General features: G+C 37.3%; 1 protein-coding gene across 4 annotated transcripts in view; it reads left to right on the forward strand.

Moving 5' to 3' along the window:
* The window catches only part of WDR72 (WD repeat domain 72), a 229,192-nt gene that overhangs the window by 37,744 nt on the left and 175,707 nt on the right, over positions 1–15,741 (forward strand). For 3 of the 4 annotated variants that reach the window (XM_053889052.1, XM_019442070.2, XM_019442069.2), the window contains exons 6-10: positions 400–476; positions 1,543–1,662; positions 2,511–2,692; positions 3,039–3,135; positions 7,976–8,117. In XM_053889052.1, the coding sequence (XP_053745027.1) occupies positions 400–476; positions 1,543–1,662; positions 2,511–2,692; positions 3,039–3,135; positions 7,976–8,117 (618 nt within the window). The remainder of the gene's footprint in view (positions 1–399; positions 477–1,542; positions 1,663–2,510; positions 2,693–3,038; positions 3,136–7,975; positions 8,118–15,741) is intronic. The other variant, XM_019442072.2, reaches the window with a different exon arrangement.

Genomic DNA, 15,741 nt, shown 5'->3' on the forward strand with positions numbered 1-15,741 from the left:
TTGTGGTGGATTAGCAAGACGCTTGGAACTTTTGCTTTGCTGTGTCTTCTGGATGTAGTAAAGAAGATAATTCGATTTCTGTAATGAGGGAAGGTTGGCTCCTTACTTATTTCTGAAATAAGAAGATGTAATGTTGACAACATAATCATTTGCAACGTGGCTCTGCTTTTAGTGGCTCTCTATTTAGTGGCTCTCTATTACATGGGGGTCATTTTGAAATTTTGAAACACACTTAAAATGTGATCTAAAATGTTTATTTTTTATCAGAAAAATAACGCTAAAGTTGAATATGTTCCACCTACGTAACCCTATATAATCCTTAAATGACTGTGAAATGGTCTCTACAGCAACCACTTATAACAGTGGTCAACTTTTATGTGACCTTTATTGTTTTTACAGAAGATTCTCTCTTGGTGGTATCAGTAGCTGGTGAGCTCAAAGTATGGGATCTCTCTTCAACTATCAACAGCATTCAGGTTGGTTTGTGAAACTCTATTCTTTATTCTCCAATTTCAAGCATATTTATTGGTGTTTTAAAATTAATTATAAAGGTGTTACCTGCTCATTGTTAAGAGTTCAAATAATGTAGAAGTATATAAATTTTACCTCTGTGTACTCCCCCCATCACTCCTCTAATTGATAACAATTAGACTGTATCCTTCCAACCTGTTCTCAGGGCATATACAAATGTTTTTATGGGCACGTGCGTGTACACACACACACACACACACACACACACACATATTGATTACATTTTAATAAAAATAAAGTCCATCATAGAAGAATATCTTTCTGACCCTTACAGCAGAAAGACCCCCTTTCTTCTGAGTGTATGTGAGCAGTAGCAGGAAGATGACTGTGAACAGCTGGGGTCACATGCACTGGGAGTCTAGTATATTCACCTGTTCCTGCATCAGGCTACAATTTGAAGTGGTGGACAAAAAAACAGTCATATTCTATATGCTGATGATAAAATTGTTTCAGCTGCCCCATGCTCTGAGCTCTCCTTTGGAACTTCTTGGAAATTCCTAGAGGAAGCCTAGGAATTGTGTTGCCATAATGAGCCCAAGAAACACACACCAGCATCATCAGAAACTTACTGTGAATATGGTATTCTAGATGTTCTGTGCTGGCCATGCTTTTGTTTTTTCAAAGTACTTATTCATTTTTCTTTTTTATCAGTGAAGGTACTGTAGTTTTTTGTTTTTTTTTTTTAATATGTTACTTTTTTTGTTTTGTCTTTCCACCACATCTGAAAATGAGAAACTTATTCCTATCTTTACATTCTCAGCATCCAGCACAGTGCCCCACAGAATGCTTGTAGGAATGATTATATATGAGGAATCCTTTAAGCCAAGTGGGTTTCCTGTTCATGGTTTCTTTTGTGAAGTGATTTCTTAGTTCAGGGAACTCAAAAGGAAACTGGGGTAGTTGTTTTTTGTTTTTTATAAAAATGGTCTGATCTACTTCAGGTGTACAGCAGAGCAAGTCATGTATAAATTACCTAGAACCAGCACTAAAGTGTTCTCATTCCTTCTGAAGGAAAAACAAGATGTCTACGAGAAGGAATCCAAATTTCTCGACTCCCTGAACTGCCGGGCAATACGATTTTGCACATACACGGAGAGACTTTTATTGGTGGTATTTTCTAAATGTTGGAAGGTATTATAAAAATGACACGATAAATTGAATTAGTTGTCTTTTATGACCCATTTGTATCAATTTTCCTCTCCCTGCACTCAGCTGTTTTGCTTCTCAGGATATTATATATATAAAGTAGATCCCAATTTTATTAGTAACATACCATAACAATAATGAGCATTTATCTCTGGATTACTTTAAAAATTTGATGCCTGAACTTTAAAATTAAAAAGCAAACTAAACCCTTTCATCTACATACATTGATTTTATTTATAGGCTTTGTCCTTTTCTGCATAGTTGCTATATTCATTTTTAGAGAATATACTTTCTTATGAGTATATTCACTGATCTCTCCATCAAGAAAGAAGAGCTAAGTTATTATCATTTGATAGCATCCCTTTTTCTTTAATGTTTCATATAACTGGCCCAGCTAACAAAACTACATTATCTAACTTATGTTTGATACCATATTTTTGAACAAAAATATAAAATATATAGTGTATCAAAAGGTTTCTGCTGTGTAAACTTTTTGTGTAACAAATTTTTAAAAGTTGAAGTTGGACTACCATATAGAAGGAATAAAATAACATATAAATTTTGGGATTTTTGGCCTCTGTGCTTAATGGGCACATTCTGGAATGGTATAAAGTTTATTCATTAAATCTACCTTAGGATAAATGAAAAAAATAAGTACTAGTAAAAAATTATCTTGGCACATGAGTACAGTGTATCCTGTTATTAATATTTAATATATTGTTGCATTAACACTGCCATCTAAATAGTCTTGATAAGCATAATTTATCTTTCATCTCATTGACAGATTAGATTAGAAGCTTTTGTTAATGTACATCATTAATTTTGTATTTTAGGTTTATGACTATTGTGATTTTTCCCTTCTGCGGACCGAAGTTAGCAGAAGTGGGCAGTTTTTTGCTGGGGGAGAGGTGCTTGCTGCTCACAGAATCATCATCTGGACAGAAGATGGTCACAGTTTTATCTATCAGCTGCTGAACAGGTGGGCTCAGATGGGAGCGGCATACAAAACATTCAGGTAGAAAATGAACTTTGGGAGGTTTATTATGGAAAAATCCCTGCATGCTGCCCATGATCAAAAACCAGAACAAAACAACTTTGGCACTAGAAGATTTACTCTGGGCTTGGGAGGCTTCAGCCTTTGTATGAAACAGCAGGGGATGAAGGAATGAGATTAACCATGTATAACTTGTACAGCTGGTGCTGGGTTTTCAAAAAGTCACTTGTAATTATTAACCCAACAATTTCTAACTAGAGTTTAGAAACTTGAATGGTACCATCCGGCTTTTGAAAGTGGGAGGAGGAAAAAAACGAATAAAGAACCTCAAAGTTCTCAACTCTGCTTTTTATTTTTCACCATGCAGTGGGCTTTCAAAAAGCATATACCCTGCTGATGGAAGAGTGCTTAAAGAGACCATTTATCCTCATTTACTGTGCTCTACTTCTGTGCAGGAAAATAAGGTAATGCAAGGAGAGAGTGACTGCCTCAAAGCTGCTTCACTCTGCGTCTTAGATAAGTGTTGCTTTGTCTGTAACAGAGAATCAGACTTGAAAAAATTGAATGGAAGAATCACATGAAGTTGTCAACGAGAAAATCAAATCTAATTGTTAATGGGTACTGAAGAGAAAACTTTGCCTTCGAAAAATATATATTTTAAAGCTGGAGTAACTAAATGATATATATTCGTTATAGAAAAATTAAAATTAAAAGTTAAAAGTGGAGGAAGTAAAATTCATAATTTTGCCACCATAAATATTCACAAGGAATATTTTTTATGTATTTACTTATTTTAATGGGAAATTTTTCAAATATTTAAAAAGTTTCAAGAAGTGTACAATGATCACTCATCTACCCTCCATCATCTACCTCCACTCATCTACCAATTGTCAACATTTTGCCATATTAATTCTCTCTCACTCTCTCGCCCCACCCCCCACCTTGCCACACATACACATTGTTCACTGACCCTTTGGAAAAATGATTTGATATGAAGTTATTAACATTTTGATGTGTCTACTCCAGTTTTTAAATTTTATCAAATGGTTTATATCCTGCTTTTTTTTTAACTCAATATTATCGTTTTCGCATATGTTTAGCTATTCTTCTGAATAAATTTTCTTGGTAAAACAAGTATAATTATGAGTCCTGGCAGACTTGAGGATATAATTGTGTGTTTTTACTTGACTGAATTTTATCTTTACACTCTATGAAGTCTGATCATTTAAAGTTGTTTTATTTTAGTAGTGCTAACCAAAGTGAGGTTTGTTCTTGCTGTTATGATTGTTAACCTGTGGACTTAGTCATCAGTTAATTATCCAAGGAGGTATTTCATGGAGAATAAGGACTTTGGATTACTGACGTGTCAACCAAGGAAACGTTATTTTTTACGGACTGATGGTTTGCTTAATTTGGCAGCTTAGCCACTGGAGAACCTATAGTTCTGTAATTGTCCCTTTAACATATCTACAGGGTTTTGTTGCAAAAACTTGATTAAAAAACTGCCAGCCCAAAATTAGAACTCTAAGTGCCACTGGGGCACAGGCAAACTTCAGAATTGTGGCATCAAACACTATTTCTAAAGTCATCTGTGAGTGGCAATGGAGTCTTGCTTCACTGTTGATTATAAGAGCAGTAGTGTGGCTTACTTAGAAAAGCATTTTTAGTTATTTTGTAAAGGACCTGCCTGCCCATTCTTTCCTTTAGCACCAGAATGCACTTTTTATAAAGCAGTTTTCCCCAAAAGCTAAAATGTAGGTAGTATCCTTTAAGATCTTCTAGTCGATTGCACATATTGGTGCTGAAGAAAAACACAGCAATTATAAATTAACTTAAAAAAAAATACTAACCTTAGGGAAAGCTACCTTATTTTGTTCCTCAAAATATGAAGACATAGATCTATGGATCTTCTATCAATAATTTTTAAATATTCTTTTTTTTAAGTTTATTTTTGAGAGAGAGAAAGAGGACACATGCTATTGAGGGAAGGGGAGAGAGAGAGAGAAAATCTGAAGCAGGCTCCAAGCTGTCAGCACAAAGCCTGACGCAGGGCTCAAACTCACGAACCACGAGATCATGACCTGAGCTGGAGTTGGCTGCTTAACTGACTGAGCCACCCAGATGCCCCACAACAATTCTTGTTTAGACAACGACAGTTATTTATCTTAAACGTGGGAAATACTAGGAAGCCAGTGAAATATGAATAGAATAATCGGAAACTTAAAGAAGCCGGTCTACCCATCCTCACACTCTTGCTTGCCCTTTGTCCAGCCAGAAGTTAAAGTCTGACATTATTTTCCTTATTCAAAACATCGCCAATATTCACTAACTATAAGATTTCTTAATCTCTCCTGAAGTTAGAAGGTAACATTTTGATGGGGTGGGAGATAAGTTTGATAAGTACAAGGAGCTTAGAAAAGGGTATTCTATAAATATGTAGTATTAAGTAGACTCTTCTTTTGGAATGGCACCAATAGACATAAATCTCAGTGTGTAACAGTAACATGTTCCCACAGTTACCATTTGTGATGTTCAGAATATATCTGCTGATGGAGTTGTAGTAGCAAAATGAGACTCGCCCTTCCTTTCAGTAGCTTCGTGAGAGTCTCCCAATGTTCTAATGACAGCTGATGATCACTGAGGCCTGTGGCAGGGGTCCTGGTTGTTGAGATAAGGTACTGGCTTTCAGAGTCTTAGCTGTGGAGTAACTCTGCAGTGCTGAGTTAAGGGGTAGTTGAGGCAGAGGTAGCCTGAGGATTGCATGTAAGGAATTTGGGTGCATGAACTAAGAGTAATAACGATGATGCTGATCAGTAATTTTTTTTTTTAGTCCTTGTTATTATCAAATATACACACTCCTCCATTTACATGCATTCCCACCATGGCCTCACTTTGCAAATCATGTTCAGAAAGGTTAATTCCTAGGATTTGAACCTGGGCAGTTTGGCCCAAGTCTGGCAGTTGGACTTTGGAGCAAGTTTCTCAGTTGTTCCGAAAAGTGGATAATAAGAATGGTTCATAGGTACTGAGTATGTGCCAAATGCAGGGCACCATTCTAAGCACCTCACCTTTATCAATTCATTAATCCTGACAGCAATCCTATAGAGTAGGTGTTTTTACTGGCCTTCTTTCACATTTAGGGAAAATGAGACACAGAGAGGTTAAGTAAATTGTCTAAATCAAGTAATTGGTGCTTTTAATAGAGTTAGTATGTGCTAAAACCAGGAGTTGAACCCAGGCAGTTAACTCAAGAGAATTTGCTGGGGTTTTTTGTTTTTTGTTTTGTTTTTTTTTTTTTTTGGTTTGTTTTTTTAATGCTTAATTTATTTTGAGAGAGAGAAAGAGAGAGCGAGCAGGGGAGGGGCAGGGAGAGAGGGAGAGGGAGGATCCCAAACAGGCTCCATGCTGTCAGCACAGAGCCTGATGTGGGGTTCAGTCCCATGAACTGTGAGATCATGACCTGAACCACAATCAAGAGACACTTAACCAATTGAGCTACACAGGTGCCCCGAGAATTCACTCTTAAGGGCTATTTTATTACCTCCTGTAGGGCAGGTGTTCCTTGTGATACACCCTGGGTACTGTGGTGACAAATCAGAGTTCATATGGTAAGGGGCTCTGAGGGGAGTGTCCAAGTGAATAGCAGAATCAGAGAGGGATACTGCAAAGGATGAGGGCGGAGGTGACAAGGCGTGGGTGTGAGCAAGTGATGAATGGCAGTGGCATAGTAGGTACAGAGGGAGAACAGCAGCACCAGAGCATACGCTGTTGGGGGAAATGAGGCATGCTGCCTGCCACCAACCACAGGAACCGAGTAACGGCTCAGCTTCTCTGTATCAAAATCATGAGGGAGTGGAACTAGTCAGCTCTAAGGTTCTTCAAGGTCAAGAGAGTTTGAGAAGCTAGTTTGCTGGTTTACCCAAATTGTATTGACACGGTTTCTAACACCTACAAAAGTGATGGATTGAGAAGTATAAGACTTGAAAGTGCCTTCTAAATCTGTAGAAGCAACTTCCTAGGAGCTGTTTTCTCCTCTGCAGTGCTCTCATGTTGGAGGACTACCTTGGTTGTATGCTCTTGGATTCCTTTCTTACTCTCTTCCTGTCTTAGTTTTCTTTTCTCCATAACAGGAATAATGGCAGTGTTTACTTACTCTGTAGCTTTGTTGTGAGGAATAAATATAGCAATGCTTTGGCCTTTAATACTCCTCAGATACATTACAGAATTTTTCCAATAATACATCAAAGTCCTGACCTTCAAACATATTTTCTAATGAGGAACTATCTATCACTTTCTTAGACTTCTTTACTTCTAGCACCAGCAGTTGGCTTTCTTTCCAGGGTGACTTTTCTTTGTACATCAAAAGAAGTTTTTGTTTTTATAATCACTTAATCATTTTGATGCCTTGTTCATAATCTCTATATGCAAGTCTGCCCAAAGAACATCTGCACTGCACTCAGGCACTAGAGACTCTAGACCCATTACACTGATAAAAGCATGTCTTCCAGAACTCTGGTGCTTAATATTCATACTCTGCCTCAGCAAAATTATAACCTCAGCAAAATTATATTTATGTACATAACCTTATGTACATAAATATATAATATATTAATATAAACTATAACTATATACTTAATTATATTAGTATTTATTTGTTTATTTACTTGTTTATGTTATGGACTCATTTTTATTTCTGATCTCCTAGAATGTTTAAAATCAAGTATATTAAATATGAAAAGTAGTTAACAGAAAGTTGAAAGCATGTTAATAACACAAAATTACCACACATATATTACTTGTTGCTATTGTAATTGACAATGGAACTTAAGGGACCATAAAGAAATCAGGCCTCCTTAGTGGACAGTAGGGTATGGTCATGAAGACATGGACTCTTTGCTGTCTATAACACTTTAGGTAAATCAACCTCTCACTCTCAGTTTATTCATTTGGGAAATGGAGACCATGATAGTGCCAACCTCAGAGAATTAATGTGAGGATTATTTAGCGGAATAAATGTAAAGCCTCTAACATTATGTGTAATACAGACACAGAACATTAAGTACATGTTAAATAGTAACTCTCTGAAGTCTAGCTGTGGACTTTGCTTATTTTATAATTTTTTTTTTTGTCTTGAGTAAGAGATAATGTCACTTAAGTTACCTGAAATTTTTGAAAGATCAGGAAGCAAATGGAAACAATTCAGTTAATCTATGAAGTCTTGTTCCTCCATTTGAAAATAGTGGTTGTCATTTTATATTCAGATATTTTTTTCTACATAAAAGCTAACTTTTTGTTTTGGACCAGGGCCTTTCCTTTGTTATGGGCTACATGAATGAAAGGAAAGAGCCTTTTTATAAGATACTATTCTCTGGAGAAGTCTCAGGAAGAATTACTTTGTGGCACATTCCTGATGTTCCTGTATCCAAGTTTGATGGCTCTCCTAGAGGTAAGACAGTTTCTAATCTATTTCTAATCACATGTCTTCTGAGAACTAGTTTATAATTAACTCAGTGTTTTTCTCATTTGAGTAACATGAGGCTACAAATAAGACAAATTTTCTCGTGTACCACACTATGCATTAGGTGCCAACATAAAAGGAGGTATAAACATGATGTTTATAGATCTTATACAACAATACAACCGATACAATTCAAATTAACATCAATTTAACAGGAATGATGTTTTATTCAAATGAAATGGATGCTTATATGTGGATGTAGGATAGGTTGACATGCCATACTCATTTTTTTGAATTTGTCATGCCCATATCCTGTACCCTTTACAACCAGTTCCTCTATTGGTATTATTACAGCTGCTTGGAACAGGAGGGACAGATATAAACTTGGCCACTAAACCATTTGGCTCTTTGAATGATTAGATGATTTAGCATTTGCTTATTTTCATTTTTCTTAGAATACAAAACTGAAGTCATTAAAGGAAACATTATTGTGGAGAACCTTCAAGCTCCTGAGACTTAGGTATTCCAAAATGAGGAAGCCCATCTTACTCTTTTTCCCTTACTCCCAAATCATTAAGTCATCTGTGAATCATTGTCTCGGGCACAGCAGAAACATAGTCCTCCACATTTGAATTCCAAAGCACAAGTTTCTGTTACTTAACAAATTTACTGGCATAATTTTAAGGTTCTTTGTCCCAAATGTTTTCAAAACGGTTCCTAATAGTCCTAGGTTAATAAGAAAATGGCCAAAAAAAAAAAAAAAAAAAAAGATTTAGAACCTGGTATTGTGTATGGAAAAGTTTCTTACAAGTTCAATTTTAAGAATTAAAATGTATACCATGCCCCTGCTAAGGCCACCTAATGGTTGCCCTAGGATTTCTCATGTATGTTCCACTGCCAGCAGTGGAATTAAGGAAGCATTTACGTAAGCTTCTTTATAATTAGAACAATAGAGAAGAGGAGCCAAGATGGCGGAACAGCATGGAAGTTTTTTTTGTGTCTCGTGTGAATGAAATAGAGCCAGATAAACACTAAACTATCCTGCACACCTAGAAAACTGATGTGAAGATTACACAACAATCTGCACAACCTGAACCACAGAACACAGTGGCGCGGAGAGATGAACTGGGGGAGACAGAAGCCGCGGAGGGAAGAGAGTGGTTTCTGCTTGTGGAGGGAGGACAGAGATGGTGGGGAGAATACGGGAAAAGCACCCCACCACCACCACCAAAAGCAGCTGGAGAGGAAGTGGAAAAGTGGAAACAGCCGCAGGGACTGAACTAAAAAGGGAGAAAGAAAGAAGGTTTAAATTCCATTAAGAATGTATAAACAGGGGGAGTGCAGAGTCTGAAACTCCACAGTTTGATAACAGCAGGTGCTCTGGTGGGAAGGGTGAATCCCCAGGAGCAGAGTGAAGTCTGGGAGGTCTTCGGACCACATGAGGAGAGGCGCTTCCCCTGCTGGGAGGGCTCCCCACAGGCAAAGGTCCCATCAGACCCTGGAGAACAACCATATTCGCTGGTGCTGGAACAAGGTTGTGAAGAGTGAAGCCTGGAGCCAGATGTGTGTTGTGATTTTCCATAATCCCTGAAATGCTGCTGCTACATGATCATGTGAACTTTTTCTGGGCTGGGCTGTCACCCAGCGGCAGTTTCTGGGCATCAACAGCAGCATGGTCCCGTGAACTTTCCTGGGTACAGCCAGCACCTGGCCCTTACTTGGTGAGACCCTCCTGCAGAGGGGTAGAACGGGTCAAAGCTTCAGTCCCTCAGAAATGGGGGGTCAGGAAACACAGCTGCATCTGAGATAAAACTCAGGAGGGAGGTGCCACCTGGCAACCTGACGGCTTGGTAATGGACAGTGTAAAAGCAGGGAGTAGACAGAAGCCAGAGACAAAGGATGGGTGTGCCATTGCTAATTGGGGAGAAGAGAGTTCTGATACTAAAGACTGGGTAGCTGGGTGATGCCATTTTCACCCCTCCCACGCATGTGCATACAGACCTACATGGGCCACAACAATCCACCTGAGTAAGCTAAGCCGTGTCATCTAGTGGAGAGTGGAGCCATTTCACTAAGCCCCGCCCAACTCGGCCAAGCTTGCTCTTCAGGAATACCACATGTCTCCATGCCTGCTTAGTTTATGGACTATAAATTGCTTCATAGTTTGACTTCTAGGGGAAAATGATGTAATTTCAATCGTATTTCAGTCTGTTCACTGGTCCATCTATTCAATTTTCTTTTTGTTTTCTTTTTCATTTCTTTTCTTTTTCTTGAATACAGAAAGAAAAAATTATTTTTATTTTCAATTTTTATTAAGAATATTTTTCTTTAATTTTTTCTACTATATTGTTTACTTTTTTGTAAATTTTTCAAATCCTATTTTACTCCCATCGTTTCATTTTATTCTATTTCATTCTATTCATTATTTCAAATTTTCAAACGTTTTCCTTTTTTTTTTTCTTTTTCTTTTTTCTCCCCCACTTTTTCTCTAATCTATCAAGCTCCTTTCAACACCCAGACCAAAACACACCTAGGATCTAGCATCATTTATTTGATTTTTGTGTGTGTGTGTGTGTGTGTGTGTGTGTGTGTGTTGTTTTTAATTTTTTAATTTTAATTTGTTTTTACCGTATTCCTTTTCTTCCTTCAAAATTTTGAAACAAAGGAATTTACCCAAAAGAAAGAGCAGAAAGAAACAACAGCCAGGGACTTAATCAACAGAGATACAAGCAAGATATCTGAACCAGAATTTAGAATCATGATAATAAGAATACTAGCTGGGGTTGAAAATATATTAGAATCCCTTTCTTCAGAGATAAAAACAAAGTAAAAGCTAGTCAAGATGAAATAAAAAAATGCTACAACTGAGCTTCAATCTCAAATGCTTGCCAAGGCGGCAAGAGTGGATGAGGAAGAGCAGCAAATCAGCGATATAGACAACAAACTTATGGAGAATAATGAAGCAGAAAAAAAGAGGGAGACTAAGGCAAAAGAACATGATTTAAAAATTAGAGAAATCAGTGATTCATTAAAAAGGAACAACATCAGAATCATAGCGGTCCCAGAAGATGAAGAGAGAGAAATAGGCGTAGAAGGGTTATGTGAGCAAATCATAGTGGAAAACTTTCCTAACCTGGGAAATGACACAGACATCAAAATCCAGGAAACACAGAGGACTCCCATTAGATTCAACAAAAACCGACCATCGACAAAGCACATCATAGTCTAAATCACAAAATACTCAAGCAAAGAAAGGATCATGAAAGCAGCAAGGGGAAAAAAGTCCTTAACCTACGAGGGAAGACAGATCAGGTTTACAGCAGACCTATCCACAGAAACTTGGCAGGCCAGAAAGGAATGGCAGGATATATTCAATGTGCTAAATCGGAAAAAATATGCAGCCAAGAATTCTTTATCCAGCAAGGCTGTCATTCAAAATAGAAGGGGAGATTAAAAGTTTCCCAGACAAAAAATAAAGGAGTTCATGACCACTAAACCAGCCCTGCAAGAAATTTTAAGGGGGGCTCTCTGAGGGGAGAAAAGCAATAAATGAATGAATGAATGAGCAAATTATAAATACATACATACATACATACATACATAAATACCAAAAGCAACAAAGACTAGAAAGGACCAGAGAACACCATCAGACACTCCCAACTCTACAAGAAACATAATGGCAATAAATTCATATGTTTCAGTACTCTCTCTAAATATCAATGGACTAAATGCTCTAATCAAAAGACATAGGGTAACAGAATGGATAAGAAAATAAGAGCTATCTATATGCTGTTTACAAGAGACCCACTTTAGACCTAAAGACACCTTCAAATTGAAAAGTAAGGGGATGGAGAACATCTATCATGCTAATGGTTGACAAAAGAAAGCCAGAGTAGCCATACTTATATCAGACAATCTAGATTTTAAAATAAGGACTGTAACAAGAGATAAAGAAGGTTGTTATATCATAATGAAGGGGTCTATCCACCAAGAAGACCTAGCAATTGTAAACATTTAAGCTCCAAATGTGTGAGCACCCAAATACATAAATCAGTTAATCACAAACATAAGAAACTCAATGATAATAATACCATCATAGTAGGGGACTTCAACACCCCACCTACAACAATGGAGAGATCATCTAAACAGACAGTCAACAAGGAAACAATGGCTTTGAATGACACACTGGACCAGGTGGACTTAACATATATATTCAGAACATTTTATCCTAAAACAGTGGAATATACATTCTTCTCCAGTGCACATGGAACGTTGTCCAGAATAGATCACCGGCTGGGACATAAATCAGCCCTCAACAAGTTCAAAAGATCGAGATCACAGCGTGCATGTTTTTAGACCACAATGATATGAAACTCGAGATCAACCACAAGAAAAAATTTGGAAAGATAACAAATACTTGGAGACTAAAGAACATCCTACTAAAGAATGAATGGGCTAACCAAGAAGTTAAAGAGGAAATTAAAAAGTACATGGAAGCCAATGAAAATGATAACACCACAGCCCAAAACCTCTAGGATGCAGCAAAGGCAGTCCTAAGAGGGAAGTATATAGCAATCCAGGCCTTCGTACAGGAAGAAGAAAGGTCTCAGATCCACAACGTAACCTTACACCTAAAAGATCTGGGAAAAGAACAGCAAACAAAACCCAAAACCAGCAGAAGACAGGGAATAATAAAGAGTAGAGCAGAAATCAATGGTATCAAAACCAAACCAAACCAAACCAAACCAAAACAAAACAAAAACAGTAAAACAGATCAATGAAACCAGAAGCTGGTTCTTTGAAGGAGTTAACAAAATTGATAAACCACTAGCCAGTTTGATCAAAAAGAAAAAGGAAAGGAGCCAAATAAATAAAATCAAGAAAGAGGAGAGATCACAACCAACACAGCAGAAATAAAAACAATAAGACAACATTATAAGCAATTATACACCAATAAAATGGGGAATCTGGAAGAAATGGACAAGTTCCTAGAAACATATAAACTACCAAAACTGAAACAGGATGAAATAAAAAATTGGAACAGACCATTACCAGTAAAGAAATCAAATTAGTAATAAAAATCTCCCAAAAAAACAAGAGCCCAGGGCCAGATAGCTTTCTAAGGGAATTCTACCAAACATTTAAGGAAGAGTTAAAACCTATCCTCTTGAAGCTGTTCTAAAAAATCTAAACGGGAGGAAAACTTCCAAATTCTTTCTATGAAGCCAGCATTACCTTGATTCCAAAACCAGACAAAGACCCCACTACAAAGAAGAACTAAGACCAATTTCCCTGATAAACATGGATGCAAAAATCCTCAACAAGATATTAGCCAACCAGATCCAACAATACATTAAAAAAATTATTCACCACAATGAAGTGGTGAATCCTACCTAAATCCCTACCTGGGATGCAGGGCTGATTCATCACATTAATAAAAGAAAAGACAAGAACCACATGATCCTCTCAACAGATGAAAGGAAAGCATTTGACAAAATACAGCATCCTTTCTAGACAAAAACCCTCAAGAAAGTAGGAAAAAAGTATTAAACCTTGAGATCATAAAAGCTATATATGAATGCCAATATCATCCTCAGTGGGGAATATCTGAGAGCTTTCCCCCTAAGGTCAGGAACAAGACCACTCTCACCACTGTTATTCAACATAGTGTTAGAAGTCTTAGCCTGTGCAATCAGACAACACAAAGAAATAAAAGGCATCCAAATCAGGCAGGAGGAAGTCAAACTTTCACTCTTTGAAGATGACGTGATACTTAATTTGGAAAACCCCAAAGATTTCAGCAAAAAACTGCTAGAACTGGTCCATGAATTCAACAAAATGACAGGATATAAAATCAATGCACAGAAATCAGTTGCATTCCTATTCACCAACAATGAAGCAATAGAAAGAGAAATCAAGGAATTGATTCCATTTACAATTGCACCAAAAACCATAAGATACCTAGGAATAAATCTAACCAAAGAGGTGAAAAATCTATACACTGAAAACTATAGAAAGCTTATGAAAGAAATTGAAGAAGACACAAATAAAATGGAAAAAGATTCCATGCTCCTCGATAGTAAGAACAAATGTTGTTAAAATGTCAATACTACCCAAAGCAATCTACATATTCAATGCAATCCCTATCAAAATAACACCAGCATTCTTCACAGAGCTAGAACAAACAATCCTAAAATTTGTATAGAACCAGAAAAGACCCCGAATAGCCAAAGCAATCTCAAAAAGGAAAACCAAAGCAGGAGGCATCACAATTCCAGACTTCAAGCTGTATTCCAAAGCTGTAATCATCAAGACAATATGGTACTGGCACAAGAACAGACACTCAGATCAATGGAACAGAACAGAAAACCCAGAAGTGGGTTCTCACAAACGTATGGCCAACTAATCTTTGACAAAGCAGGAAAGAATATTCAGTGGAATAAAGACAGTTTCTTCAGCAAGTGGTGCTGGGAAAACTGGACAGAGACATGCAGAAAAATGAACCTGGACCACTTTCTTACACCATACACAAAAAAGAAACTCAAAATGGATGAAAGACCTCAATGTAAGACAGGAAGCCATCAAAATCCTCAAGGAGAAAGCAGGCAAAACCTCTTTGATCTTGGCCACAGCAACTTCGTACTCAACACATCTCTGGAGGCAAGGGAAACAAAAGCAAAAATGAACTATGGGGACCTCATCAAAATAAAAAGCTTCTGCACAGAGAAGGAAACAATCAGCAAAACTAAAAGGCAACTGACAGAATGGGAGAAGATATTTGCAAACGACCTATCAGATAAAGGGCTAGTATCCAAAATCTATAAAGAACTTATCAAACTCAACACCCAAAAAAAACCAAATAATCCAGTGAAGAAATGGGCAAAAGACATGAATAGACACTTCTCCAAAGAAGCTGGACATTCAGATGGCCATCTGCCACGTGAAAAATGCTCCACATCACTCATCATCAGGGAAATACAAATCAAAACCACAATGAGGTACAACCTCACACCGGTCAGAATGGCTAACATTAACAACTCAGGCAAGAGCAGATGTTGGCAAGGATGTGGAGAAAGAGGATCTCTTTTGCACTGTTGGTGGGAATGCAAGCTGGTGCAGCCACTCTGGAAAACAGTATGGAGGTTCCTCAAAAAATTAAAAATAGAACTACCCTATGATCCAGCAATTGCACTACTAGTATTTATCCAAGGGATACAGGTATGCTGTTTCAAAGGGGCATATGCACCCCAATGTTTATAGCAGCAATATCAACAATAGCCAAAGTATGGAAAAGCCCAAATATCCACTGATGGATGAATGGATAAAGAAGATGTGGTATACACACACACACACACACACACACACACACACACACACACACACACACACAATGGATTATTACTTGGCAATCAAAAAGAGTGAAATCTTGCCATTTGCAACTACATTGATGGAACTAGAGGGTATTAGGCTAAGCGAAATTAGTCAGAGAAAGACAAATATCATATGACTTCACTCATATGAGGACTTTAAGACAGAGAACAGATGAACACAAGGGAATAGAAGCAAAAATAATATAAAAGCAGGAAGGGGAACAAAACATAAGAGACTCTTA

The sequence above is a fragment of the Panthera pardus genome, unplaced genomic scaffold (assembly GCF_024362965.1).
Source record: "Panthera pardus isolate Hobbes unplaced genomic scaffold, ASM2436296v1 HiC_scaffold_24, whole genome shotgun sequence".
NCBI classification, from domain to species: domain Eukaryota; kingdom Metazoa; phylum Chordata; class Mammalia; order Carnivora; family Felidae; genus Panthera; species Panthera pardus.